Genomic DNA, 21,162 nt, shown 5'->3' on the forward strand with positions numbered 1-21,162 from the left:
AAGGGCAGCTGGCTCGGGCTGTTCTCTGACTCTCTGCTGACATCTCGCGTCCAGCGGGAAACGCTGCACGCATGATTGAGAGATCAGGGTTGTGCCTTGGGTACAGCCACTGCAGTTTGTTTCCTGGGGTGGGGGCAATGTTCGAGGGTGAGCAGAAAGGCCTTCTTGGGGTAAGAGTGCCAGGGTGCTCTGGCCAAACCTGGCTTTGCGTGCTGATCAGAATATAGAAGGCAGGACCGTATTTGCTTCCAGTAACACAAGTCCCCACTGCGGGAGATAAAGAGACAGCATTAACTTAAAACAAAAATCCTCCTTTGGTCTGAAAATCCTTTACCTCCTATAGTTCCAAACAACTCCCCTAAGACTGCAATGGCTGAAAGGGGCTGAAGAGAAACCTCTGCGTTTTCGGTTGGATTACTGTGCACCAACTGGCCGCACTTTGTGTAGAGCCCTTGTCACTGAGTTCCCCAGGAGACACTGACAGTCAGTTCCCCCCTGCTGTTTGTGTGCCTCTCCAACAGCAAAGGGTGGAGGGGAGAATTAGCCGTAGGAAAATAAAAGACAATAATGCCTAGATCTGCTCTAGCGCTTTGCATCAGTCGATAGCAAAGTGCTTTACAAAGGAGGTCAGCAGCCTTAGCGCTGTTCTTGTGGTTATACAACTATAAAAATTGGCAGTGGGCTCGGGGGAAGATGCGGGGACTGAAATGACTGTAACCGGTTTTTTAAAAAATTCACGAGATTTCAAGTTGACAATGGCCCTCTAAAGAACCAGCTGGCCTGACAGCTCATCCAGTTCGAAGCTGGGGAGTACACCCCCAGCCTTAATGAACACGTGGCGATTCCATTCAGGAAAGGAGAGCAACACCCCTGCTTGTGCACGTGCACACACATGGCATGTACAAGCGGACGCACACGCACATGTAGGTCCGGCATGGGGGCCAGCGTTTCACATAGACACAGGTCCGACCTATTCCATCCTGCGGGGGGGCAGTGTTCTGCAGACACATTTTGTATGGGCCCAGCTTCTGATCTCAGTTAGACTGGGGTAAATCTGAAATAAACCCACTTTTTAACAGGGCTCCTTGAGACTTAGGTGGATATAACTTCGCGCAGAATCTCGATCACGGGCCCCCCGCCCCCGGCTGTCTGTCTGTCCTCTGCCCCCACCCCCCGGCTGTCTGTCTGTCCCACTCCCGCCGCCCCCGGCTGTCTGTCTGTCCTCTGCCCCCGCCCCCCCGCTGTCTGTCTCTCTGTCTGTCCCACTCTCCCCACCTCTGTCTGTCTGTCCTCTGCCTCCGCCCCCCCCGGCTGTCTGTCCGTCCGTCTGTCCCACTCTCCCCACCCCTGTCTGTCTGTCTGTCCCACTCTCCCCACCCCTGTCTGTCTGTCTGTCCTCTGCCCCCGCCTGTCTGTCCCACTCCCGCCGCCCCCGGCTGTCTGTCTGTCCTCTGCCCCCGCCCCCCCGCTGTCTGTCTCTCTGTCTGTCCCACTCTCCCCACCTCTGTCTGTCTGTCCTCTGCCTCCGCCCCCCCCCCCCGGCTGTCTGTCCCACTCTCCCCACCCCTGTCTGTCTGTCTGTCTGTCCTCTGCCCCCGCCCCCCCCCGCTGTCTGTCTGTCCCACTCTCCCCACCCCTCTCTGTCTGTCTGTCCTCTGCCCCCGCCTGTCTGTCTGTCCCACTCCCGCCGCCCCCGGCTGTCTATCTGTCCTCTGCCCCCGCCCCCCCGCTGTCTGTCTCTCTGTCCCACTCCCCCCGCCCCCGGCTGTCTGTCCGTCCTCTGCCCCCGCCCCCGCCTGTCTGTCTGTCTGTCTGTCTGTCTGGCAGGCGGGGCCCGGACTCCATTTCCCAGCGAGCCCCGCGGGCTGCGACCTGCGAGCGACCCGGACTCGGGGCTGGCGGAAGCGGAGCCGGGTCCGGGAGGGAGCGGCCGGCCGGCGCGGGACAGGTGGGAGCCGGGGAGCCCCGGGGCGGGGGGCCCCTGGCTTGGGGGGAACAGGGGTGGGCCTGGTATGGGGGGGGAGAGGGGCCCCTGGCTTGGGGGGAACAGGGGTGGGCCTGGTATGGGGGGGGGAGAGGGGCCCCTGGCTTGGGGGGAACAGGGGTGGGCCTGGTATGGGGGGGGAGAGGGGCCCCTGGCTTGGGGGGAGCAGGGGTGGGCCTGGTATGGGGGGGCCCCTGGCTTGGGGGGAGCAGGGGAGGGGGGCCCCTGGCTTTGGGGGGTGGAGGGGGGCCCCTGGCTTGGGGGGAGCAGGGGAGGGGGGGCCCCTGGCTTGGGGGGAGCAGGGGAGGGGGGGCCCCTGGCTTGGGGGGGTGGAGGAAGGGGGGCCCCTGGCTTGGGGGGGGTGGAGGGAGAGGGGCCCCTGGCTTGCGGGGGTGGAGGGGGACCCCTGGCTTGGGGGGAGCAGGGGTGGGCCCGGTATGGGGGGGGAGAGGGGCCCCTGGCTTGGGGGGAGCAGGGGAGGGGGGCCCCTGGCTTGGGGGGGTGGAGGGAGAGGGGCCCGGTATGGGGGGGTGGAGGGAGGGGGGCCCCTGGCTTGGAGGGAGAGGGGCCCCTGGCTTGGGGGGTGGAGGGGGGCCCGGTATGGGGGGGTGGAGGGAGGGGGGCCCTGGCTTGGGGGGAGCGGGGCCCGGTATGGGGGGAGCGGGGGCCCCTGGCTTGGAGGGTGGAGGGAGAGGGGCCCCTGGCTTGGGGGGTGGAGGGGGGGCCCGGTATGGGGGCGTGGAGGGAGGGGGGGCCCCTGGCTTGGGGGGAGCAGGGGTGGGGGTGGAGGGAGGGGGGGCCCCTGGCTTGGGGGGAGTGGGGGGTGGAGGAGCAGACGGGGGACCCCAGGGCATCTGCAGGGCTGCTCCGCGTGGCTGCTGCTGCTCTCCGGGGCCGAGCATTTCACTGCAGAGGGGGGCTGCTTCCAGGCCGTTACCGATCCCCAATAGGTGCCAGCATTTTATGCGGGCACGGGGCCTAATCCCGTTCCCCAGGGGTAATGGGGGTTTGGTGGTTGATTTCAGCATGAGTAGGATCAGGGTCATGCCGTGGGAGCAGGGGTGGGGCGAAACCCACGCACCAATTAATCAGCGCTTGCGCAGTGCGACCAGCACTTAATACACTGAAGTTATCAACCCTGCTCTTGACTCTCCTGTGACCTCAGCTAAGTCACTCCATTTCTGTGCCGACGCTTCCCCATCCGTAAAACAGGGATCATAGTACTGTCACCTGTCCGCTGAGAGGTAGCCGCTGCGGGGACCTTGCTAGCCAGCTTCTGGTGGAGGAGAAATCAGTGACATGGGCTGGGTGGGGGGTCTTAGGGCAGGTTTACACTTAAAACCCTGCATCGTGCGCCTGTGTAGCGCTTCAGTGAAGGCGCTACTATGCCGACAGAGGGCTTCTCCCATTGGTGGTGTTAATCCACCTCCCCGAGGGGAGAAGCCCTCCCGTTGACGTGATGCTGTCCTCACCCAGTATAACTGCATCTCTCAGTGAAAAATCCATACCCCCCTGAGTGACGTAAGTTTGTAGGGTAGACCTGGCCTCAGTATGTTTGTAACTTGTTTGCGCTCTGTGCACCAGTCCTGAAACAGAGGTGGTCCCAAATGGCACGCAGTCAATCATCTCTTCCAGAAATGTCAGCCCAGATGCCTGTGCCCAGTTTCCAGAGAGCAACTCTACTCCGAGAAATGACTCTGATAGATTAAGGCAGAGAGCAAACTCTCTTGCTATTTGCAACAGCTCCCCTAAGTTGAGATGCCATCACAAAGCTAACAACAGTACAGCATTTCTTGAAAGACTGAGCACTAAGAAAAATAACTTGTAACAGTGCTGTTGGTAAAAAGAAAAGGAGGACTTGTGGCACCTTAGAGACTAACAAATTTATTTGAGCATAAGCTTTTGTGAGCTACAGCTCACTTCATCGGATGCATTCAGTGACTCCTACCATAACTATATTAATTTGCCTCACGTGGGGGGGGAGTATGATGTGTAGTTCTTTCACATTCGCAATGCATGTTAAAATTCTTGAAACGGAAGTGCTGGGGAAGGGGCAAGCTGTGATTGATTGATTGATTGATTGATTAATTAGAGATCCCATGTCTGATTTATTTCTGTCCCTTCATGCAGCTTGAATAGTGAAACTGTCCAGTGTCACTTTCTTTTTTGTGTTCAGGACTCTGCAGGGGTAGATATAAATTCAAGAAAACCCTCTTCCATAAACTTTTTTTGAGAATCTCTTAAAACATTTCTTTTCATACTGGGCTTTAACAGCACTCTCTACCCAAACAAAACCTACATGTGAGGCCCTAGTGACACTGTCAAGATGTTTCAGTGATGCCCTCAACTTGAAGTGTGTCTGGTTTATTAAAAAAACAATGTAAGGAACACTGATAACCTGAGGGTTTTTTTTAACCATTTTTAAAAAATCAGTGCTCTTTTAAAACACCCTTTAACTAGCATGTACAAAATATTTTTTAGTTGCTTAAATATATTGCAACGTTTTTTCTGCTTCTCTGATAATATTTGTAAGGGTCTTTTGGAAGGGTCTGGGACCAACATGACCTTAGCCTTGTTTCCTCTGCACGCACCTGCTTGCTGCTTTTTACATTTCAGCTTTGCTGCTGGTGGTAAGGTAAACAGCCTCTTGCAAACTGCTGCTAAATGCACAAGGGAAACAAACTAGAAAAAAGTCTCCCATTGCTTTAAGTTCTAGTGATCGTAGGGGTTACTTGCAACAATAGGAGGGAGATGTTTTCAGGCTGTGACTTCTCAGTGGATGATGTCCCTTTAGTTCCCATAGAACTATCTCTGAGTCTTGTGCTTTTATTAAAGAGGCCTTGAAAAATTATTAAAACTTGTGCTTCAAAACAGCGGAAATTCCTCCTGCATGTGACCCATTGGCTGACGTGAGGGAAGGTGGCAGTTCCTTATTCCATCCTTAACATCAAATAGGTCCCTTGTTTCAGTCATGTGGGGAGTCTTGTAATAGCCTGGTTTCAGAGGAACAGCCGTGTTAGTCTGTATTCGCAAAAAGAAAAGGAGTACTTGTGGCACCTTAGAGACTAACCAATTTATTTGAGCATGAGCTCACGAAAGCTCATGCTCAAATAAATTGGTTAGTCTCTAAGGTGCCACAAGTACTCCTTTTCTTTTTGTAATAGCCTGAGACCCAGCAACTCCAGACAGCCACTGGATGGCAGTGGAGTGACGGAGAGGATACACGTTAGCCAGATCTCTGCCCCACTAACTGTGATGCAGCTGCCTTGCAGCATCTGTGTTTTCCACTGCCCTCTTGACCTACTCAGGACCCTATTTGCCCATCGCCTTCCAGTTGGGGGCTTGATGACCTCTCTGGTGACATGGAGGAAGTGGGAAGCCAGGTTTGCTAACCCTGCCAGAATCTCTGCCCCTGTTCAGCTCACACATGCCCCTGGCTTCTGCAGTTGCATCTGGCCAGGAAGGTTTGCAGCATGAATCTCAGCACCGATCTGGTGCAATGCTTCTGAGACGATTTGGAATTAATTGCCTTTTCTCCCGCCCTGCAGATTTTGTAGCCATGGCGGAGCCGGCAGGAACGAAGCCAAAGCGCATCCTGGTAACCGGTGGCACCGGACTGGTGGGGAAAGCCATTGAGAAGGTGGTCGCTGATGGAGAGGGCAGGCCAGATGAGGAATGGATCTTTGTGTGCTCCAAGGATGCTGACTTAACGTGAGTCCTTAAGAACATAAGAATGGCCATACTGGGTCAGACCAAAGGTCCATTTGCCCCAGTATCCTGTCTTCCGACAGCAGCCAATGCCAGGTGCCCCAGAAGGAATGAACAGAACAGGGAATCCTCAAGTGATCCATCCCGTCGCCCATTCCCAGCTTCTGGCAAACAGAGGGTAGGGACACCATTCCTGCCCATCCTGGCTAATAGTCATTGATGGACCTATCTTCCATGAACTTATCTAGTTCCTTTTTAGACACTGTTATAGTCTTGGCCTTCACAACAGCCTCTGGCAAAGAGTTCCACAGGTTGACTGTGCGTTGTGTGAAGAAATACTTCCTTTTATTCATTTTAAACCTTCTGTCTGTTAATTTCATTGGTTGACCCCTAGTTCTTGTGTTATGAGGAGTAAATTACACTTCCTTATTTACTTTCTCCACACCACTCATGATTTTATAGACCTCTATCATATCTCCCCTTAGTCGTCTCTTCTCCAAGCTGAAAAGTCCCAGTCTTATTACTCTCTCCTCCTACAGAAGCCATTCCATACCCCTAATAATTTTGGTTGCCCTTTTCTGAACCTTTTCCAATTCCAATATATCTCCAATATCCTTGCTGCACTGGACTCTTCTTTGCTTGTTCATTGTTGTCTGAAATGTCCCTATCCATTTTGGGTGGCTTGCGGGGGGAGTGCTCTCACACTAGGGCTCTCACACTTGGAGAGCAGGGTTCAAATCCTCGGCAGACAAGTGAAAATGATGTGTGTGGCATGGAGGACTGTGCCTTGTCTCGGGCCCTGTTACAAAACTCCTACATGGTTCTGGAATGACAGGCGGTCTCTTCTCCAGAGACGCTGAGGCACGGAGCTAGCAATGGGTGCTGCTGGTGAGGAGCGTTGGCAGAGCTGCGTATGAAGCCTTAGTGCTGGATTAGCAGGAAGGTGCTGTACGTTAGGATGGAGGTGGGCTGGCACAACTGCGTGGCCAGAACCTGACTTAAGCTGATGCTGTCAGCCCCTTGCTTTCTTTCTTCCCACTAAAGGTGTGTCTACACAGCAAAAGCCGGCCACGGGCTTGGCTACCTGAGATAGCAAGCTGAGTACGTACCTAGGGTCAATGCTGGCTTTGCAGTCAGCACGCTATGCTGTCTTCACTGCTATAGTTACCCACTCTAGCTGGATTCCAGCTAGCTCGGGTCGGCTAGCCCGTGTGCAGCTTCTGCTGTGTAGACGTCCCCTAAGTGTGGAGGGTAGGAAAACCATGTTCACTTCTGGTTTAAACTGGCTTTTGGAGTTGTTGAGGCAGCCCCAGAATGAGCCCATTGCGGCTGCCTCGCGCATGTTACCCCCAGCTTTGCTCCGGGACGCCCACTCCCCTCCCCCCACGCAGCGTCATGAGATGAAAGCGAACTGGATGCGTATTCAAAAGTCTGATGTCAGATTAACTGGAGGTGGCTGGCCACACCCTGCGTGCGGCTCAGAGGGTCTGCCGGAGACCTGGGCTGTGGGGTTGATCAGGGAGCAGCCCTGTTCCAGAAGAAGTCAGGCGGAGGGCAGGGTATGAGTGTTTCTATTTCATGGGCCTCGGGTATAGTGCGCTGGAGACCCGAGTGTGTTCAGGATCTGGGCAATGTTGATCCTCACATAGACTGAGGTCAGGAGTATTGTGCCTTTAAAAATGAAAATGGTGTGAGTGCGGGGTGCTGTAGGACCATGCTGGGGCTAGGCTCAGCACGGGTGCTCCCTCGAATGGCTAAGGAGACCTGTCCTTTGGGTCTGTCCACGGTCTTTGCTCTTGAACCCTCCATCTGCTGGCTTCCTGTCGGCATGCTCTTTTCACTCCTGCAGCTGCCACGTCATTCGGTGCAGCCTGTTGTATCACCAGGTAAGAAGCCTGGCCAATCCCAGCCAAGGAAAGTTAAACGATACCCTCTCTTTGGCAATTCAGACCTTGCTGTCACCGGCTCCAATCACATTCCCCCAAGTATGCCATGCACCTGAGCCCCGCCCCCTTTCCAGGTGAGAGTCAGCCAGTCCGAGTGACGGAAAAGGTCCTGTCTGGTCCATCCAGGGCTTTCATCCAGTCTGGTGTTAGTGATAGGCAGTGGTGTCGTAGCCATGTTGGTCCCAGGATATTACCGTACACTGAGCTTTTCTTCAGGTCTCTCTCTCCAACAGAAGTTGGTCGAATAAAAGATATTCCCTCTCCCCTGTGTCTCTCTAATCGTTTTAGTGGTGGCATCACTGAATTGTCAAACCCTCATGAGGCATGAAGACTCATTGTCCTTGTGCTGCAGGTTTGTCTGACACTCCTTGTGCTAACAGGAGTGGCATTTAATCAGTAGCAAGATCAGTTCACTGCCTCCTGGGAGCCAGGAACTCTTTGAGTTCTAACTCGCCCTGACGCCGACTCCGTCTTTGGCCTTGGGCAAGTCACCATCACCTTTCTGTGCCTCACTTTCTCTGACTGTACAACGCACTGCGTAGGGGTGCTGTGAGGGCCCGTTAGTTACCTGTGTAAAACACTTTGAGGACAAAAAGAGCTGTGTAACTGACATGCGATGGTGTGTGTTAGAGAAATGGCAGACAGCAAAGGCCTATGAGATCAAAGCTCACCTCTGCCGGGATAGGTACAAAACACTCCACAATGGTTAGGCAGCTGCTGTGTTGTGTCTCCTACTTACCCCGCTAATCTGGGACTGGGGAGATCTGGGTTTGCGGCAGAGCAAGGAATTGGACTCCCTATGTCACCTTGGGGAAGTCACTGTGTGCCTGTTTCCAATCTGTAATATGGGGATAATAGCACTGCCCTGCCTCCCAGGGGTTGTGAGGATAAATACATCAGACTGTGAGGTGCTTAGATACTGTGGTCATGGGGGTCAGATAGGTACGTAGGATGGCTAGAATGTACCCCTGAGGGTTCTGTTTGTTGTTTCCTCTCCCCTGTAGCAATGCTGCTGAGACCAGAGCCCTGTATGAGAAACACAGACCCACCCACGTGATCCACTTGGCAGCCTTGGTGGGAGGCCTCTTCAAAAACATCAAATACAACCTGGATTTCTGGGTAAGGGGCCAGGGTGGCAAATGCAAAGGTGGAACGTCTGGTCCAGCGGGCTGTCACTCTCACTGCACCATGCTGTGTGGTCCCCCTTTGCCCTTCCTTCAAGGACTTGGGAGCGCTTTGCAGACATTCATGAATTAACCCTCGCCGCACCCCCTGCCTCCAGGCTGTAGGCTAGGCCACCTTAATTGTAGGGACACTGAGGCACCAAGACATGACTTCCCTGGGTCACATGTGGCGTGTGTGGCAGGGCCAGAAATAAAGCCCAGGCCAGTCAGGTTTATTAAATGGGTGGATGAAGTCATTAACTCCTTGGGTGCTGGGCCTTCTGACACTGCAGGTGGGACTCCTCTTGCTGGGTTACCAAAACGTGTGATTACAGTGTATGGGCCCGTGTAAGTGCTGCTGAACTGGGAACCACTTGCCCACCAGGGCTCTTGTGGGGCTAATGAACTGTCCCCAGCACTAGCCCTGCATCCAGAGATGAACCCCCGGGCCTTGGCTGGGATGATTCTCTCCCCAGGCGCTGGTGAGTGACTCTCTAATATGACAGGTTTCAGAGTAACAGCCGTGTTAGTCTGTATTCGCAAAAAGAACAGGAGGACTTGTGGCACCTTAGAGACTAACCAATTTATCTGAGCATGAGCTTTCGTGAGCTACAGCGTCCGATACATCCGATGAAGTGAGCTGTAGCTCACGAAAGCTGATGCTCAGATAAATTGGTTAGTCTCTAAGGTGCCACAAGTACTCCTTTTCTTTAATATGAAGGGGTGCAGCTTATTAGCAGCTGGTGTTGGACCCCTGCCCCTCCTCCTGAATCTCACACACACATGCACACCAGGTCAACCTAGCCTGGTTAGATTTCTCGGGGCTGGCCCATGTGGTTCAGCGGCCGGCAGTCATCTTACCTGTAATACAGATGAACAATCCATGGTGACTACAAGTCCCAGCATGCAATGCTCCTCCTTGATCTGAGCAGGCTTCACTTAGCGCTGGCTGGAACGTTGCATTCTGGGGTGTGTAGTCTTCACATGGTGGCTGCCATCTGGTCCTTCCTACGCATAGTAAGTGCAGTCCTTCAGCACCTGGCAAGTTGTGCTGTGTGCGCACCTGGGCTGGATAACGTGTGGCCCTCCTGGCTCGCTGCTCTGTGTGCGCATCTCCTCCTTGTCTGGTCTCCCTTCACCTGGCTGTGGATCAGAATGGGGAAAGGAAGGGGGCTGGTCTGTTTCCCGCCCAGCCCAGTAAGTGCCGTGGCTGCGCCTGGGGATGAGCTGGGGAGCGACGGCATGAAAGGGCTGTGTAGATAACAGGTCTGCATAGAGAAGGGGGCCTGAAAGCCCCATAGCACCAACACGAGCAGCTGAACCCCTTGTGTGGGGGGCAGTGAAAGCCATCTGGCAGGAGCTGTGGGTTGGGGAGTGGGGCCCTCGCTGTGTCCAGAGCTGACACTGCCGTGAGAGAGGTGGAATGCAAGGTAAAGTTCAGACCTGAGTGGTTAGAGCTGATCCCACTCCTGACTCCGAGACAAGCTTGGGGTCTCCCCCAAGGACTGTCCCTTCAGCCCTCAGCCGTTCAACTCTGGTACCACCAGTGAGACTAGCCTGGGAGCTCCACGGCAACCCGTCCTGAGCCTGCGATGGTCAGAGTCAGGGCAGGTTCTCGACAAGCTGGAAGGCCCGGGTGGGTCGTGCAGTAACTGATCCGAATATAACGGGACTCCTGACTCCCCGCTGGACATCTTTTCCCCAGCGGAGAAACGTGCACATCAACGACAACGTCCTTCACTCAGCGTACGAATTCGGGGTGCAGAAAGTCGTCTCCTGCCTTTCCACCTGCATCTTCCCGGACAAGACCACCTATCCTATCGATGAGACCATGGTAAGGGGCGGCCTTCGGGCAGGGCATGCAGCACCCTGCCTTACAACTTCCGTTACTCACTCAGCTTCACCTTTGCTCCACCCAGAGCTGCGGGTTAAGCACAGTAACATCGGTTAAGTTACTGTGCACCTTGGGAAGGGGAGATGGTTGGGGGCTGCCTCGGTGCAGCAGGTGGACAACCTATTGTTATACCAGTTACGCTGATCTGAGAGAGTGACAGCTGGTCGTCTTGGCTCTGGTCTTCTTTCCCATCCTGGTTGGCTGACTCGGTGGGTGATGGGGAGAGCAGAGCCGACCCCTCCGGCTAACGTCCTGCATGGGCTGGGGATTCCAGCCGCTCTCTGGTGCAGACTCATGCCGTAACCAGTCAGGTTGGCCCAGTATCTGCATCCTAGTTCTCTGCACCGCTGTGGGGGCTGTCCCTCACTCATTGCGCTGATGTGCATGTGGGGTCGGGCAGAGTGGGGAGCGCCTGCCTTGCTCGACAGCCATCCCTCCGGCCAAACAAGGAGCAGGATCGTCCGGTCCAGTGCAAGCCCCGTCCCATCCTCCTTGGGCAGAAACAGGCGGGCAGCCCTGCAGCACGGGCTCACGAGGAATAAGGGGACCTTCAGGGGACATATTGGATTCCTGCCATCTCTGCCTGCCTGTGGCTTGTCTGTGATGTGAGCTGAGCCCAGGGCTGGCAGGTGGTAACAGCTCCTCCATTAGCAGATCGAGGCGCTCCAGGATGCTGCTCTCCTGCTCCGAACTCGGGGTATGTCTACGCTGCACAGCTAATCTGGGTTCTAGCCTTAACACCAGCCCCCTCTTTCCCACTGTCCACATACAGAAAGCTCTGGCCTGGCCTTGGGGGTGCTTTAAACCTGGGCTAGCTGACCCAGCTAGGGGTATAGTATAAGTTAGAGCCCAGGATCTGGGCTGGAACCCACCTACGCTGCAGTGAGGATGCAGGCTAAATCACAAGTGCCGATAGTCCTCCAGTGCCGACAGTCCCTTCCTGAAGGACAGATAAGTTCTCTTGCAACTGACCTGATCGATGGGGGAAAGAATCCTAGAGCATCTCGGCACAAAGAACCATGGGATATGGCCCCCGAACACACACAGGCAAGTGCAGAGACAGTGAGGACATGGGGGCACAGGGGGAGCTTTGCTGTGTTGATGCTCGCACTCAGGTTAGGCTAACCCAGGTGTCGAGCACCTGGCTTAACTGTGCAGTGCAGACATAACTTCCGTTTATTCTCCCTACGCCTCCTTCCCCTTGGGGCCAGGCAGCGGATGTTGAAACCCCATTTTCACCAGGCTGACGTTACTTTTCCCAACTGTGCCGTCTGTGTTTTCCCCAGATTCACAATGGGCCCCCGCACAGCTCCAACTTCGGGTACTCGTATGCCAAGAGAATGATTGACGTTCAGAACAGGTATGATCCATCCCCTTCCCTCCCCTCCCCGCCCAAGCTGTATGGCTCAGGGAGGGACTTACACAGTCCGTACATCTCTGTAAAGACCTTTGTGATCCCCGGATGAAGGACTGTATAAATATTATCACTGTCACTGTAGGATAATTCCTTCCCCTTGTGCGCTCTGACCTCACCTGGCACAAGGAGTGAGAGGCTGGGGGTGGATGGAACTTGCAGGGGCCGCAGGGGGGTTGGCAAGCCCCAGTTCATTTCCCTAAGTCCTGCTGGAAGAACAGGGTTAGGCCCTGATACACGGAAGGGGGACAGTGACTTGTGCTCACAGCCCTCAGCTGCACGGAACATGCCACTGAGCTAGTCACTCACTTGCCCTGGCCCTCTCTTCCCCCTTCTTCCAGGGGGTATTTCGAACAGCACGGCTGCCGATTCACCGCTGTGATCCCGACCAATGTCTTTGGACCTCACGATAACTACAACATTGAGGACGGGCATGTCCTTCCGGGACTGATCCATAAGGTGTACCTGGCAAAGAGTAAGTGCGGAGCCTTCATTCAGCTCTCAGCTTCATAGTCCAGCCAACAGGGTTTTGTTGCTTGGGCAATATGGGCAGCACAGATGGTTCCTGCTGCGGGGAGGGAAGTTGTGTCTTTTTTGCTCCTAATGAGCCTGACATTCTTCGCATCCGATCCCTAAACTGTTTGAAAGTGTTGCTGTGTGCTGTTACACAAGTGCCATGTTCCACCCCAGAGCGGACTGCATTTCTGCAGTGGGTGAATGGATCCTCGTGTGTCCCTTCCTTCTTCAAATGTGGGTTAGCTGGCTAATGTTAATGAAGTGCTTTAAGATGCATAGCTGAAGGGGCTACTGTAAATTATTTGGTTTGCAAAATACTTTTCGCTTTCTGATCTTCGCCTGGCTGTCTTGTGTGCCATTGAGGTTGCTGAAGTGACGGTGTTTCATATCTGCAGATACGTTGATTAGGTACCATTTAGCACTGGGCTAAGAGGATGGTCGGAGTTTGGTCCATCCAGAATGTTTCTGTGTATCTCAGCGTAGAGGATTGCCATACTGAATGTATGTATGTAAAGCAGTAATGTCCAGGGAGTTTCGGGTCCTCATTTAGGAAGGGAGTTGCCCCACGAGATGATCAGGGCTCGATAGATCATGGGGCTCATTTCCTACTGAAAGCATTGGGCATTTAGGAAGCATAAGTTGCCCTTGGCTGCAGTTGTAAGTGGCAACGATGTACCTTTCTGTAGAGCTCCACAAACCCACATACATCACCATTGAAATGCAGGCACCTCTGGGATGGAGGACAGCGGCCAAGTGGAGAACACCCAACTGTGAATGGGAGACGGAGGGGAATTTTATCTAGGACGCTAGGGCAGATCCCTCCTGTATGTGCCATGATTTCATTAATGGACACACACAAAGAGGACCTCGGGTCATGTCTCAAAGACACATACATACACAGACAGCAAACTGCATGGAACTGATCCTCAGGTAGGGAGGGGCAGGAAATGGGAGGGAAACCCATTGGCACCCAGAATGGTCTGCATCCAGGCTGCAGTGTCATGGTTTGTGGAGTCCATTGGGACCCTGTGGGTTTTTTCTACTGTACAGTACAACTAAACCTCTCTGCCTCTAACGAGCCATGGATGGCTCCAGGCAGCTGTAGCTGCAGGGCTGCCAACAGGGTTTTCTGCTAGAGTTGTTGGATGGTAAGTTCCTGAGAGCCATGATGGTTGGATTCCTCACTTGGCTCTTGGTTGGGCATTGCCCCTCCGTGCAGGAGTGAAACTAGCAAGTGATTTCTGTGCAGAGTCAGGGAAGGGGTCCAGGCTCAAATCTCAGCCAATGAGGAAACAGAGAAGGACCATTCCGACTCCATGGTGTGACGGGTTCCCCCTCAGGGTGCCACTTGGAACTGGGGTACCACTGAGCTGCCTGACCCACCAGCCTCGGTTCCCCTTACTCTGTGCTGCTGTGACAGGCTCCCAAGCCCCCAGCAATGCACACAGGTAGGGACACACCCAGCTGCAGAAACAAACACACATGCTGAGATCAGCTCTGCATGGGAAGGCTCAGCTAAGGGATTGCCCAGCACTCAAGGGGATAAACCCAAAACTGGGCTGTCTTGGGCTGCACAGAAAATTATACAGCATAAGATCATAAAATTTGCCCCCTCCCTCAATGTGGAGGAAGATATGCAACACCTTTTTACTACCACCTCCCCCCCAGTTACGAATTCCATAAAGTGGTTTTAGAGAAAACAAAACCAAGTTTATTAACTACAAAAGGTAGATTTAAGTGATTATAAGGGATAGCAAACAGATCAAAGCAGATTACCTAGCAAATAAAACAAACATGCAATAAAATACTAAAGAAACTGGTTACAAGAAATAATTTCTCACCCTAAATGTTGTTTGAGGCAGATTGCAGAGATTCTTGAAGGCCAGATGCACTTGCTTGCTTACAACTTCAAATATTTCATTCACAAGCTAGACAGTCTTCCAGCCTGCGCTCAGTCCTTCTCCCCTCATTCAGTCTTTTCTTAGATATTTACAGCTGTCGTCTTGGACCGGGATTCAGCCAAGAGGGAACCATGATTATGTCACTCCCCTGCCTTAAATAGGTTTTCCATATGGCAGGAATCCTTTGTCTTCCAGGGTGATTCCCACCCCCGGTCAGTGGAAAAATACTGGTGTGATTCATGGAGTCCTGCATCAGGTGACTTGCTCACATGACCTTGCAGCCATAACTCAGAGTTGGTTTGGAGCATCCCCAGGAAGAACTTCTCTGGGGGTGATAAACATCTTCTGAGACCTCGTGTTCTCTCTAATGGCCCTTCCTCATAGCAAGCTATCTAGACTGATGGCATTCTGTCTGGTGGGTGTTCCCCAGGTGTAAACACACTTGTAATTCATACATAGTCAATAGTCCTAACTTCAGATGCAGAAATGATACATGCATACAAATAGGATAATCATAGTCAGTAAATCGGAACCTTTCCAATGATATCTCACGATCCATCTCGCATAAAATACATCATGGATATGCTATAATTATATCACAATATCTCTGAAGAATATAGGGCACAGTGTCACACGTGGCTACTTACAGCCCCTTGTGTCAAGCTGGAGCATAGAGTGCTAGGACCTGTAGTCTCCAGGGGCTGTACCTCACTTTAGAGAGAAGGGCTGTGGTGTAAAGCTACCCCGGCCCAGCCCTGGCTCTCTCTTGCACGAGGGTGTTTGGACGGGGAGGGCGGGGGTGGAACCTGTGGCCTGTGCTGCGGTTGGAACATCCACTAATGGCCATTCTCTTGATTGTCCCACAGAAAATGGCATGGCTCTCACTGTCTGGGGGACAGGAAAGCCCAGGAGACAATTCATCTACTCTCTGGTAGGCACGGCCTTCACGGAGCCCAGCCCGTTTGGACTGGGCCCTGAGTTTCCTGGGGCCCAGAGCAGATTTCAGACATCCTGACCCCATGGCTGGGAGCACGGGTTGCCTGGCCCTGGGAGGCTGCAGCAATGCGCAGGGCTGTGAATGAGGGTGCTGGCCTCTGGTGGGATGGGTCCCCCAGTTCCACCTCCGGGAGTGGGAGGAGGTAGGTGTGTTCTGGTGGGGCAGGGGTGGGTGGGCTTGCTGGCAGAGGGGGCTCTGAAGCCATACAACCCTTTGCAGCCACACGCTAGAACCCTGGCCTGGGTGCACTTAGCTCCCTGCGCTCAGGGATTGCCTGTTGCCGTAATACAAGCCACATACAGCTGCTAAGATGAGCAAGTTGTTCTGACAAATAACGAGCAATAAACTCAGGACAGGTCCCAGACTGCACGTCCAGCCCTGTGCACAAGCTGTGGGGAGGGGATCAGATTGGCCCTGCCTTGGCAGCATGCGGGAGCGTCCTCCCAGGAGCTGGGCCTTGATGGAGGCATCCCTTTCAGAGGTATCATGGTTCTGTCTGTTAGCATGGCTGTGTCTACTGGAATGACCGTTTGTTTCTGCCAGGCCAGGGCTGGGGTCCCTTTAAAGGCCATTTGTGGCAAGGCCTGGAGGGATAGTTGCAGAGGGAGGGAGCTGGCAGCTGGGGGAGCGGGAGATTGGAGCTGTTCCTGCTTTGCCCTGCTGAGTTGGAGGTGGAGGGGGCAGCAGCCTGGCAGTAGCAGGCTCAGCTTCCTGGCAAACAGCCCCCATACAACATCCCCGGCCTTCAGCAACGAGGAGCTTGTGTCTGTGCCTCGAGCTGGGATCCTGTGGCTCCTGGGAAGGGAAAGGGAGGAGGCAGAGAGATTGAGAGCTGCTCCTTTGTGCCCACAGGACCTGGCACGGCTCTTCCTCTGGGTCCTACGGGAGTACGATGAGGTGGAGCCCATCATCCTGTCAGGTAAGGTGTCCCCTCGCCCCCGCCATCTCTCTCCCTTTGACGGTGTCATGACTCTGGCCCTTTTGCCAGATGCCCTCAGCTCTTATTGCAGTGCTGGGAGGGAAAGTCCCATGTCCCCACTGCTCCCTAGGCCATCCTATCTGGTTCTGTAGCAGGGTCAGTGCAGGATACCCCTCTCTGCAGTGCCCCCACAGACCGATCTAGAATCCACAGTGGTGGCATGAGGCGGCTGCAGGCTCTGATCCCCCACCCTCGTTTCTCTCTGGGGCGGGCAGCGACGGGGCTTCCCTGAGTGTTGTGGCTGGCACCAGGGGTGGAAGAGCGGCATAGCCTCACCCTGGCTCTCTGTTTAGTTGGAGAAGAGGACGAGGTGTCTATCAGGGAAGCCGCGGAGAGCGTCGTGGAAGCCATGGACTTCAAGGGAGAACTCATTGTATCCTTTTACAAATGACTGCTCTGATGCCCTGCCTCCTGAGCTGTGCCCAGCTCACAGGGTCCTGGCCTGGCACCCACTCCCCACACTCGCGTGCACCCTCGGGAGGGGGAGAATTGTCGCATCCGAACATCTAAGGCTTAATTCCCAGCCGATCCAGTGCAAGATTATTCCCTGCTGCACGTTCTCCAGTGCTTGGTCTGGTCCAGGGTGAAGTGGCTCAAGTGATGGTATTCGCACCACTTCCTGTGGGTCGTTCTCTGACTGGAGAGCTTGTTCCACGGATGTTTGATCCGTGCTTGGAAGTCGGGGCCATCAAGGTCTCTGCGATCTGATGGTGACCTGGGGTCTCCTTGGAGACAGTGTCTTCCATTCTTAGTGCAGCTGATAGTGTGAACGTAGCTGCTACTCGCACTCAACGTTTCAGGTGGTGCTCTGGGCCCCCTTTGTTAGTCAGCCTCTTCCCTGCAAACAATGGGCACGAGGGATCTCCCTCTTGTGGGCTCTCTCTCCGCTCACCCCTGCGCCTGGCTGTTCAGGTTAAGGCCCAGCTGCAAACCTTACAGAAAGGGACATGTACAGTAGACGTTTGATACCAAGGCCCCAGCTCTCGTCCTGCCTGGCTACTACCAGTAGGGGCCGCCCTGGAGTAACGTTAGGTTCGAACTCGGCGGAATTCCCGTTTGTTTTCCCTTACCCCCCCACTGTGTCCAGTTTGACACGACGAAATCCGATGGCCAGTTCAAGAAAACAGCCAGCAACGGCAAGCTGAGGCGGTGCCTGCCCGACTTCCAGTTCACGCCGTTCAAACAAGGTAAGACTTGAAGGCCGCGCTGCTCAGGAGTCGCTCTGGCTCTCCTGCCCCTTGGCGGGAACATCCACCGCACTGCATCGGCTGCCCATGTCTGATCTCACCTCTGCCCTCCAAAGGAGTTGGGTCGGATTTGTGGGGAAGGCTCCCTCCCTCCTGCAGATCCCACAGCCTCAGGCATCACCGGCCGCATGCACCAAGAACTCGAATGCAGCGAGTGTCTAAAGAGATGCTGTGAGAAACCCATGGGAGCAGAGGCAGCAGCTCTGGTTGTAGGGGCAGGATGGTGCAGTGACTGAAGCACTGGCCTGGGGGGCTCGGATCTGTGGGTTCTGTTCCCAGCTCTGAGACAGCGTGTAACTTTAGATGGGTCACTTCATCTCCCTGGTCCATTTCCTCCTCCTCTCGCATGGCAACAATGATTCTTCCACTCCTCCTAGCTCAGTAAGCAGTGGCCAGTGGCACAGCGTTAGCTGGAGGGAGTGAGCTGCCGCTGGTTGTGATGCTTCAGGCTGTATGGGGATCTAACTGCCTTCCCCCTTCCCCTCCAGCTGTGAAGGAAACTTGCGACTGGTTCAAGGTGCACTATGACATCGCCCGGAAGTGACCAGCGCCCCAAAGCCATTGTGATGATTGGCCAGCACTGCCCCGGAGGTTCCTCTGAGACTCAGGGTTTTCCTTTGCTGGAGCAGAGGAGGGGACGCGTGAGGGCATTCGGGGCTGTGAAATGATGGTGGAGATAGATACAGCTTTTCCAAAGTAGAATTTGAGAGTGGGGTGGGGAGATAAGCTCAGCAAACGTGAGTGAGAAATACCCTGTCTTTCTCTGTGACACAGGACTCACACTACTAGTCATCTCAGCCAGCCAGGGGCGTAGAACTTCATGGGGTGGAATGGGGAGAAACTCTCTGTTCAGGGATCAAAGTGAATCTTGGTTAAAAGGTTCCAAAAATGCAAAGAATGAGGCTCCTCCCCACCCCCCCGCTTCCAACATTCCTCTCTGTGGTTATAAATATCCCAGGAACTGCAGATCAAGCTTAGGTCAAAAGGAGTTTAGTAAGGGAAGTCTTGCCTAGTCAGAACCCCCTGGGCCTTCCCCCAAAGGCGGTGCCCTGGGAGAGGCTGGAGGGTTGGACTTTCCTGTTGAGGTACCTGGAAGTTTACATGCTGCCTCTGCATCATTGACTGAATATTTTTTAAAATAGACAGAGCCCCCTCTCCGTCAAACCTCATCACTGTTCTCGCTGGATCCCTTTCCCTTGCCTGTGCTGATGCCACCTCCTGTTAAGCTGTAATTGGTCAGGCTGCCAATCAAGTGTAAAGCCGTCTGTAGTTAGGTTCAGAATAAATCAGAGCTGACTTTCCCCTTGTGTTTATGCTCTTGTAAAAACAAGTTGCATGGCGTTAATCCTGAACCCGAGCCTGGGCAGCCCAGCGATGTTCCCAGCGTTCCCGGGACGCTCCCTCTCTTGCTGCCAGGGGCTGGTGCTGCTCAGCTGTGGAGGCCGTTCATCAGCATCAGAAATCTTGTCTTCACCCCCCAGGGTTAGACTGTCAGCGGGGGGCTCTCCTGCAGTGTTCCGGTGGGGGGGAAGAGAAGTTTTGCTAGCCAGAGCAGCTGTAGCCATGCCCCTGTAACGACTATGGTCTCCGATGTTTGGGAGAAGTCAGAGGGGAAGGTCCACAGGCTTTCTAGGGTATCCCCTTTGTGAATTTGTCCCCAAGAGGTTCTGGTGCTTCCTCTTATTTTAAATCAGGTGATGGAGCTTCCAGTGCTCTTCAGCAGAGCAACGAGAGTGAGGACAAGGTCTATCACAGCTGCTACTACCTGTCTTTTGTGAGGGTGCTCCCATCACCTACCCTGTGAGACAACATACAGCCTCCTGGACTCAGGCAGGAAGCTTTCCTGGGAGATGCCACCACAGTCTGCCATGAGTGTCTGCATCCGAGCAAGGGCTGGCTTGAGTGGTGCCCATGTTCCATTCTCCTAGGCCGACTGCTTTCCCCAAACATATTTCCCCAGGGCCTCTTTTAGAAAGGGAACAGGCCCAGCGGTGGAGCTCTTAAACTGTGAAACATTCACACTCCAGCCAGTTACAGCCTTTCTGTCTACACCAGCAATTCATGGACTGTTCTAACACCTGGGTACAGGCAGGCTTTTTTGTGGGGGAGGGCATTGCCTTTGGAGCAGGCAGGCCCTAAACCAAGGCACTAGTAAGTTTAGCATTAGACACACTCCTACCCCTGGGTTCTTCCAGTGGCTTTCAGCTCAAAGCATATTTGACAGCACAGAGATGTGTCAAGAGGCCGGCTCAGATGCTGGGGCTTTCCTCCCTCCCCTTTGCAAGGGACAGAAGCAGCAGCCCATTGGTTTGCTGTTACCCCTGCATTGGCCCAAGCTGTGCACAAAGCAAGCAAGGATGAGCTAGCAGGAAAAACCTCTTCCATGCCTGCTTTTTAGTTCAGTCTCTTCAGGGATGTTTACAGGGGTCACTCAGGAGATAACTAAAGTTGGGCACAGGCCAGGCTTTCTCACAAATGTTTCTGGGGACCTCAATGTGCAGCCACCAACTCTTGCTGGTGGCTGTTCTGACAAACCCCTCTCTTTCCCTGCCTCCCACAGCCCTTCATCATGAGCCTGCCCTGCAGGGGCTCAGGAACTTGCTGGCCACTTGTGGGGTCCCAGGCTCCCAGTGCCCTGGCTGGGTGGGAGCAGTGGAGCTGCCCTGGGGAATGCCCCAGGAACCGCATGGTGCAGCCACCTCCGCTGACAAGAACCACCTCTGGTGCCAGGCACAGCAGCCCTACAAGTCTCCAGCGGCGCTTCCTGGAGCCAACAAGGTGGCCGCAGGGTGCTGATCCCTGCGGGTGGGGCCAATGCAAACACCAAGGCAGTGCATCTCTCGCTGTTCTTGGTAACAGCTGTTCAGCAGTAACAGCTGGGTGCTTCAAGGAGGGGCTTTGCCCCTCCCTCCCAAAATCTCCACCCATGCTTTAGAGGTGTCATGGCCACAAAAATTAAAATCTGCTAGTGGCCGCATTTGAGAAACACTGGGCTAGAGAATTTGAACAGGTGCCTGTTGAGGGAACAAGAGGGCCCATAGCCCAGCTTTAGCATTACTGACTGTCCCTATTCTCAGGGCTAGCTAGCATCTTCCCAGCCCGCAGGCATCACTGCTGTTTGGCTGGAGATATGGGTCACACCAGAGCTCTGCAACCCTGTTCTCCTACCACCCACTGACCAGCATCACCATTACTTTTAACTAGCCAAAATGCCAGCACATTGGAACAGGGCACAGAGCTTTGGACAGGTGGGTTAGGAAACAGCCACAAGCCTGTTTCCCTCTCCCCCAGGTCAGGTTTCCTACTACCCCCCTAGTGCAGTAAATGAGATCTAGCCAGGCCCACTTTAATTTAGAACTGACCTACTGGCTAAAGGTTCATGGATTGTCCTACGAGCCTGTCATAAATTGTTT

At 54.2% G+C, this 21,162-nt stretch overlaps 1 protein-coding gene across 1 annotated transcript; it reads left to right on the forward strand.

Moving 5' to 3' along the window:
- Positions 1-1,859: 1,859 nt before the first annotated feature.
- Positions 1,860-19,050, forward strand: GFUS (GDP-L-fucose synthase). The gene is made up of 11 exons (XM_073329949.1): positions 1,860-1,948; positions 5,533-5,695; positions 8,643-8,757; positions 10,507-10,635; positions 11,982-12,055; positions 12,451-12,584; positions 15,393-15,457; positions 16,376-16,442; positions 16,796-16,875; positions 17,590-17,689; positions 18,238-19,050. Exons 2-11 carry the CDS (start codon positions 5,544-5,546, stop codon positions 18,291-18,293), a joined length of 972 nt encoding a protein of 323 aa, XP_073186050.1. The 5' UTR covers positions 1,860-1,948; positions 5,533-5,543; the 3' UTR covers positions 18,294-19,050.
- The last annotated feature ends 2,112 nt before the right edge of the window (positions 19,051-21,162 follow it).

Source organism: Lepidochelys kempii, chromosome 2, assembly GCF_965140265.1.
Source record: "Lepidochelys kempii isolate rLepKem1 chromosome 2, rLepKem1.hap2, whole genome shotgun sequence".
NCBI classification, from domain to species: Eukaryota; Metazoa; Chordata; order Testudines; family Cheloniidae; genus Lepidochelys; species Lepidochelys kempii.